Genomic DNA, 8,809 nt, shown 5'->3' with positions numbered 1-8,809 from the left:
ATTTTATTTACAAATACATTCCATTTACTGTAACAATTTCTTCATGTTGTTTAAAAGATTTTACAAAGAATAATAGGTCTAAGTTTTTTTTTAATTAGTAGAAGGAAAACTGTTATTATTAAAGCTGAAGGTTGAAATTGTATAAGCAAATTGTACACTTTATTAATGGAATTAATTGGAAATAATTGACCAGAACTTAATGATGTAATTAAACTACATCAACTTGATATAAATGAATAAGCATATTAATAAACTATTTAGTATGTAATACAAATATACAATATTAGATCTCACTATAATTTATATCCTGTATTCCATATACATTATGTACATCTTAGTCTAAGCACAAGTTACAAAGAAAACCACTTTTACCAAAAATGCACCCCTTGATCATTTAGGTTCCATCACCCCCGCTTTCAAAATAAATTACACCTCTCTGCCTCTTACCAATGAAAAAAATAAACTTGTTTTTCTATAAGCAAATAATTTGGTCCATTGCGTTAATATGCCAATATTATGGTACTAAATAGATTGAGCATAACAAAACTCTGCGCATGCTCACAAAACTATATTGGGTGTGATTACATAAATATTTAGGACAATCAGTGTTCAAATTTAAATCTTTAGTTTAGTATGTTTATATATATATATATATATATATATATATATATATTGAAATAAGAATGATACTACAGTACTTCAGTACTCTGAATATGTAATAATGAATTCTGCAACTCAAAAAAGCTACCAAACTTAATAAAAACTTGTACTAGTGATTATGGCAACTTACTAACAAATGCATGAATAAACTCTACAATATAACTGATGTTTTTAGATTACTACTATATAACTAAGTCAGGCATTGATGCAATTGACAGATAGATTACAAGTTGCAGCACTAATGCTATTTAATTTTAATGCAGCTGCGCATTGTGATTTACCATGAGTTGCAACCAAGTTTATTTTAAATTTTGAAGATAATGATATACTGTACCAAGTTAACAGAATCAATCTACTTAATAACAAAATGTATTATACATTCTTGCTGTGCAAAATAGAAGATTAAAGTAATACAATAATGAACTAAATGTATTGATAGCAACAGCGCATAACAAACATCTGAGCATGCTCACAAAACTTACTAACCTGCAACTACCCAAATGTTGCCCTGTATAAAGCACTGTTATTATTCTACAATGTTAGCATGGTAATTTCTAATGAGAATAATAGTTGCAATTATTTAATTTAAACACACACACATTAATAATAGTATTTTATGGTTAGCTTTTATATTCAAAATGTATACAACTTATGAAAACTATTTAAAAATAGGATTTAATTTACATAATTACAAGTTCTTAAAAAACATGGAAAATAATTACTCTAAATATTGTGAAGATAACTAAAAAAAAAATTAAATGAAAAATAATAAAATAACAAAATATGTAACAAATCAATGGCTAATTCAAGGCAGTGAAATTAAAATGTTAAATTTGGATCGAAAATAAAAATAACTTTTTTTTGTAATTGGTTTTTAATTGTTATTTTAAAAATGTATCTATTTAATTACAGACTAATTACATTATCTTGATATAACAATAAACTGTTATAAAAAAAAGAAGTTTTTTTTATATCAATTGTTAATGTTGAACTTTGTGATGAAGTAAACTTTGGTACATGTCTCTAAATGTGTCAATAAGATTATTTAAACCATAAATAAACCCTTGATCCGGTCCTTCATGAATACATAAGCCCATCTGACCGTGAGTAGTCTTTTCAAAATCAATCATTCGGACATCGACTTCATCCGCCAGTGAGCTTGTGGCATCATTTTGAGCATTGTACATAAGTAATAGAGAACTGCTATAGAAGCGGTAAGTGTTTTGGTTTTCAAGCGCAGTTTTTAAGTCTCTTAGTTTATCAAGTATTACAGGGATTACGTCTACTTGTATTTGGTAACCGTTGAATAGGAATTGCATGATTGCATTCCTGAATCCTTCTTCTGTTAATTTACGTCCGTAATATTTATCCCAAAACATGTATGATCTAGAATCTGCACGATAAACCTGAGAAAAAACAATTTGTATTATTCATTGCTTCCTTTCATGTACGTAAATTTGTGGATAGTTTTCTTATTTTTTTTAATCTACAATTATTTCTTAATTTCTAAACCTCGACTCATGTGTTTTCTTGTTGTGTTTTTATGTTCGGATATTCTACCTTAAATGGTGTTAGCACACAACAGATATATAATGTAATCATGGTATTCCGAAATAAAAAGATGAATGAATGAATTGGGTATTCAATTTTACTTACATACACCCTTGGTTGGCGGTTCTCAGAAAGCCTTGTATTGGGCGATTCTTTTAAATCACATTGTATTGTTGAGGGCCCCATAAAGCCAGCTCATGCTGGCAGGTCAACCCTCTTGAAATAAGGCGAAATGCATACAAATTATATTGGTTTAAAATCTTATATAAAAAAAAGATCAAAAAAGTTTATTTTTGTGTAAAGTCTCAAAAGCCCTTTACTGATTCTCACAGAGCTGAGTTTCGGTAATGTAATCATAACCTTACCAATATTATGTTGTGCTATATAAAAGATTGATGTGGCAAAAACATGATTTGGTGATGGTATCGGCCAGACAAACTTTCTATAGAGGGGAATGTATGAAACATACCTTCATGCCACATATCCTAACACCAAGTTTAGCTGATGTGCTTGTCTCAGCCTTTCTTATGTGTGATAGTCTTTTCTCTTCAGGTTCGTCACCTAAGTAAGTTTGAACCCCCATCTTTAGGTCCAGAATGGAGGGAGTCACAAATTTAAACACTACATTCTCTAAGAGTATGAATTCTGAAAACGTTTGGTTAAGATTATAACTTTTTTTTAAAATAAAATATTGTGATGTGTAAGACATGAGAATAACAATCATCGTAAAAGATCAGTCAATATTAACAAACTATGCAATGATCCATATGATACAAAAATGTAATGAATAATAGTAACAAATGTCACGCTGCTCCAAAATTTGTTAAGGGAGGGGAAAACAGACAATTATTTTTATATGTATATACTGAATTTGGTTAAGGATGTATTGTCCCTGTGAAAAAATAATTCTTAAAACATTTTTGGCTGAATATGCCATTTTAATGCTACAAAATACATATTCAATTTGACCAAAAATTTGATTGAAAAAAAATATATTTACCTGAAAAAACTGTAATTTAGAGCAAAAAATAGTCAAATTGTTTGCCAGCCAATGGGTTTTTGGTTGAATTTAATTTTTAATTAAACTTAATTTTTCATGTTTTTTTTTTTGGGGGGGGGGGGTACAAAAAAAATCACATAAAAAAGCAGAGTAGTAAATAAATACACTATTCCCATTATTCAGAAGGATACTTTCATAGCTGCATTGTTCAGAGCGATTATGCATCTTAGCTATCTGTTGTCTATGCAACTTCTGACTAAACAGGTTGCCTTCTCCTCCTCCTCGCTGATGATTCTGACCATGATGAAACTCAGAAACATCTTCTACAAAACTTGTTTCAGCTTCTTTTAGAAGAGTTCTACGACTATTATTCTTTGGTAATCTAACGTAAATAACAAAAAACAATTTACAACTTTACAACAAAATTTATTGTCTGGTTTGCATGGCGAAATCGTATGTTGACAAATAAAAGTTTACGATACACTACGTGTATATCTAGTTCTGAAAAGAACTGTTGGGCTTCTCGACGTTTCGATCAATATACTTTATACGTCCTCAAGAGTCATGGGTAAGAGATAACTTAACTGAAAGTGAGTTATTCCCCACTCACACTATTAACTCTTGGCACACACCTCTAGACTTCTAATTACAGTACATTCATGCTTCTTTAACTTAATTACTCATCCCCTTCTTACCTATGATTATTTCTTCTAAGAGAGCCTCTATTTGTTGGATGATACGCTCTGGCATGATCATCTTCTTCTGCAGCCTCACCACTGCTATTGGGAGAGTTGTCAGACGATAACGACCTTCTCATGTCTGTGTACGCCTTTAGATGGACTACGCCATCTTTACCTTCCTCTCTAGACACATATGCAATACCTAAAAGTTACAGAACATATTATTATTATATGAAAGATTGGTGAAAATGAAGTTGGTGCAGCCAGACTATACAGTCAACTCTCCCAATACTAGACATCCTTATGCTAGCCTAATATGTCTAGTTTTCTGAAAAATGTGGTATTCGTTAAGTGTTTTTAATGGTAAAAATAAATTTAGGACCTTTTGGACCTCAAGAAAATCTGGTTCTGTCCAGTATTGGGAGAGTTGACTGTATTGGTAAGCTTATTAATTTTAAATAAAATTAATATAAATAAATCATTATCTTTAATGGTATGAGGATACACAGTAAACAGCTTAAAATTTGGTATGCAATTCAATTTAATTAGATGCCTGATAACTCATAGATTTCTACACAATTTGTAAAGGTCAATTCCTATAAATAGAAACTTTCAATCAATGTGCATCAGCTTGCATCTGATATTGATAAGGTAGTGAGTACAGAACACCAGTATCATTATCAATCGTTTCAATTACAGTACAGTATATAAGGCCGTAGTTATCTGTTATTAAAGCACAGAATCTTTGTTTTCTAGCTCTAGAAATTTTCTGTAGATACTTTATAACTGAACACAAAATTCACATTGTTACTTTCAAATATAATTACTTTTTGTATGCATTTCCGTACTGTATACACACTGCCAATTTTTACTAGAAGGAGGGCAGTGTCATCCCAACTAAGGTCCTTGCAGTATATCTTAATACTTTCCCTCTTTATACAGTAGGTTTATCCTAGTATACCAGTGACCATATTCATCAATCACATCAATACTATTCACATCAGTACAAAGGACCCCATTGGAATTAAGTTGATTTTTCTTTCCACTTTATGGGCTATCCTTGGTTTCTTATGTATTTGCTTGTAAATTGTTTGTATTCATATAATTGTCTTGTAATGTTATGTTGAAACCAAATAAAATAAAATATTCGTTCACTTACAGTAAGCCAACTATTTCAGGATTTCATTAAAAGTGGTATTCAACTAGATACAGTATGAGCATTTTAAATTTGTTTATTTTTCCCTTTTATTAGCCAAGTGTGATTGATGACTACTGCCACTGGGAACTGTTAGTGGAGATATGCACACACCTTATCAAGGCCCAGTGGTAGTAGGTGTATTAACTTACCTTTGTATTGAGGCACAAAGCACATGAGATCCTCTGGTAGAGTTTGATAGAACTGGTGTTCCCTAACACTCAATGGTTTGCATAGTGTATTCTCATTGTATTTAAGTACACTATTATGGCCACCAACTTGAAACAAAAATGGACTCAACACTTGTCCACTGCCTTCCTTTTGCACCTTATCCCAGCCCATCCTGGTTGGTTCGTTTCACTATAGTACTTGGTGTCTTGTTATCCTGATTCTCTAAATTTACAACCTATTCGTAATTGTCTATCCTCTTCTTCCTCCGCCTACGTTTATCTGAAAAATTGGAAAAATGGGAAAATAAGTTTTATTTTCAATTGAACATAACACTGGAAAATACAATTTAGTGTTCTATTAGAGCTACATTACTTAATTTAGAAATAAATAAATGTTATCATAAAAGAAATACTACAGTAATTCAGTCTAACTTAAATAATGACTAATTTTTCCATGATGACCTTAAATGATCATAATACATTGACAACGGAATAACGATTTAGAACTGAATTAGCCAATGAGATACATCGCATGAATGACTGTACACTGCAGTTTCCCAGGGGTGAAGGGAAAAAGCTTACAAGATACAGCAAATGAAATAAAGCTACTTGAACAGAGATGATTCATATCTAAGAGATTATTGATTACATGTTTAACCTTATAAATCCGGGGTTCTGGGTACAATTCAATGAGGGTTCCTTCATTGTCAATGTCAGCATATGCTGTTTAGGGCCACCCTCTATAAATAAGTTTTAAAAAATAAATTTATGGTTGGATGTTTGCAAAACAAAAAATAAATGAATGTTAAAAGTATTCTACTGCAGTTACTGCAACCACATTTAAACAAAAACCCTTCAGCACAATGTTTTCAGGCCCCATTCGGGTTAACAAAATAATAATTTGTTTTCCTAAGCTTAAAAATCAACATGAAACTAGTTGCCAGATGAACCAAAGTTATAAGGAAAAAAGCAATTATTTTGCAGGTACAATTTATTCTGTTATATTTGTTACAGCAGCACTATCACTTTTTAATTACTCGATCCTACCTTTTGTATGTGATCATCAGAATATTAATTGTTACAGAACAGAAGAAATTAATTAAATCATTGTCCATTCGACTCAGTCAGTATTTTATGTACTGTATATACTCCATCTCTTTGAGTGTATTTTAGTCTTCATAAAATTAAAAAATATCCATTTTCCTTCATGTGACCAACATGTTGGGCCTTGAACAGATTCTCCTATTGTTACTGGATAATCCCTAGCTTAGAGTAAAAAAGTTATTTTTCCAGAATTTAAATGTACAGTTTTTTTTGCTCTGTTTTACCTTGATTATGAAACGAGAAACTACACTGAAGCTACCCTACTTTGTTTACTAAATCAACATACAAGGATTTCCTATTGTTGCCAGCTTGTCCAATTAATCCCATAGAATAGATTACCTTTATCCTTGATACTATATTGATAGATAAACTAGGGAGAACTTTTAAAATATTATTTTAAAACTCCCTGGATAAACCTAATAATACTGTACCTTATTTGTGTCATGTGATCAACATGCAAGGCTCAGATGAAATATACTGACATCAGACTACTTTGTTCAAGGATTTACAATTGTTGACAGTATATTTGACACCTATTATTATCTGAACATTGCTATCAGACAAGTAATACAACACAACCACCAGTAAAAACTATCATACAACCCTAGTACAGCAAAAGTGACATGTTCTGCTTTGTTTATACATGTGATCAACATGCTGGTCCATGCACTTCCTATTGTTGTCAAATGACCCCAAGGTCAAAACAATGAACTTCTATCAAGGACTTTAATCCTTATTCAATGCATTGAATTGTGTTTTGTTCTAACAGCCCTTCACTTTCTAATGGATGTGATCCTGCTGAGATGGGTGGTGGCAACACCCACCTTCAGAATCTGCCACCACACACCCTTTGGAAATTGTTGATCCTTTCAATCATTCATAGGTTAACTTTAACATTGCACCCATAAGGTTTATCGCAAATAGCCAGAGCCATATATAAAGAGTTACGACTTTGAATGGATTAGAAGCCGTGTTTGTGTCCAACTATTCCTATGTAGAGTGTGGAGTTGAGTCTTTTGTTTTAAAGATGTATAACATTCAAAAGGCTTTAACTATCGAATTTAATATCAAAACAATCAATTTGTTTAAAAGGTTTTTTTTTAAATGATAATAAAATCATAAAGTTACTACAAACATGATTTTAAACAACAATAGCAATTTCGGAACGGCTCTGGCTGTGCGCGTTTTGTTTGTACAGTGATTCTCTATAGTTAATGCATTGTTTTTACATTTTGTTGTTTAACATCATGTTCGCAGTTTAACTTTATGATTTCGTTATTATCTTAAAAAACAAAAACTTTAAACAAATTGATTGTTTTGATATTAAATTTGATATTTAAAGCCTTGTGAATGTTATACATTTGTTTGCCATAACTGTTTATATATATGGCTCTGCAAATAGCGTGCGCGACGCATGATGGAAAGGGTTTGGGAGCAAATGTCACAACTCGCACATACATGATTTGTTGTTTTTATGTATGCGTTTTGACGTTTGCTCCCTAACCCTTTCCATCATGCATTGTGTAATGACGTTCCTCGCGAAATCAAGCTATTTGCAATAAACCGTATTACAGATAATTATATTAATTAAAATTAAACTGACTTTTTTTTAAATTTACCGTAATAAAATGAGAATCATCAATACAATAATATTAAAACTTACTACAATTAATTCCCACCAATGTGATAAAACAATACTACTAGCTACTTAGGCTAGCCTGAGTATAATCATGGTGGGGATTGTGTAGCCACCATCTCTATCTACAGGTAGCTAGACCTACTTCACCAACCTTCCGGTGTGATATTAATGCTTGGTTGGCCGCGCCTACCTACTTTTTGACTGCTGAGACTGAGAGATTACAGTAGCCGCCTAGCCTAGGCCTAGCCTATTACGAACTACAAAACTAGTAGGATAATCCCTCTTTTAAAATGATCAATTATATCTTTCTCATAGGTTGTTAAACATATTACGATAACTTTCATTTTACTTACTTTTATGTATTACATTCTGTTTTTTTATTGTAAAGCAACAAGAAATAAAATAAACGTTTTTTACAGACTTATAATTGAATATTTTTCTCGAAATTCTCCAGAAAGGAAAATGTCGTAATTGTAATTGGACCGCTGGATTTACGCCCTCAGCGTCACATACGTAAATCTTGTTTATGTTACGTAATTGCATTCAAATTAGGCCTACAGTATTGAGTATTATAAACCCGGAGTTTACCTACATTTGCTTTTAAAATATTAGAACTCCTTTGGGTACCCGTATTCAGGGGACACTTTGATTCTACCCCATTGGGAATTCTACTGTAAATCTAAAAAAAAACATTATGTATATTAGCTACTCCAGACAGGACCGACTAAGGGCCTGTTTCTATAGAGCAGAGAATACGGTTTTGAATACCGTTCTTTTCAAGAACGGTTTTTTCTTGCCAGCAGAAATGGG

General features: G+C 31.8%; 1 protein-coding gene across 1 annotated transcript; it reads right to left on the bottom strand.

Annotated features, from left to right (window-relative positions):
* Positions 1 to 651: 651 nt before the first annotated feature.
* Positions 652 to 8,451, bottom strand: LOC140059585 (inositol hexakisphosphate kinase 1-like). Its single transcript, XM_072105550.1, has 6 exons — positions 8,353 to 8,451; positions 5,239 to 5,536; positions 3,907 to 4,093; positions 3,403 to 3,593; positions 2,681 to 2,856; positions 652 to 2,066 (listed from the first exon to the last, which is right to left on the bottom strand). The coding sequence occupies exons 2-6, from the start codon at positions 5,426 to 5,428 to the stop codon at positions 1,641 to 1,643; spliced, it is 1,170 nt and encodes a 389-aa protein (XP_071961651.1). The 5' UTR covers positions 5,429 to 5,536; positions 8,353 to 8,451; the 3' UTR covers positions 652 to 1,640.
* Between the last annotated feature and the right edge of the window lie 358 nt (positions 8,452 to 8,809).

The sequence above is a fragment of the Antedon mediterranea genome, chromosome 1 (assembly GCF_964355755.1).
Source record: "Antedon mediterranea chromosome 1, ecAntMedi1.1, whole genome shotgun sequence".
NCBI lineage: Eukaryota > Metazoa > Echinodermata > Crinoidea > Comatulida > Antedonidae > Antedon > Antedon mediterranea.
Note: the sequence above shows the minus strand (reverse complement) of the source record. Positions and strands in the feature narration are given on the sequence as shown.

Coding starts and splice junctions, on each gene's coding strand:
- LOC140059585 (XM_072105550.1), bottom strand. CDS start 5,428: ATGGGCTGGGATAAGGTGCAAAAGGAAGGCAGTGGACAAGTGTTGAGT. Junction 3,594..3,906: donor CTTAGAAGAAATAATCATAG/GTAAGAAGGGGA, acceptor TATTTACGTTAG/ATTACCAAAGAATAATAGTC. Junction 2,067..2,680: donor TTAGGATATGTGGCATGAAG/GTATGTTTCATA, acceptor GTTTTTTCTCAG/GTTTATCGTGCAGATTCTAG.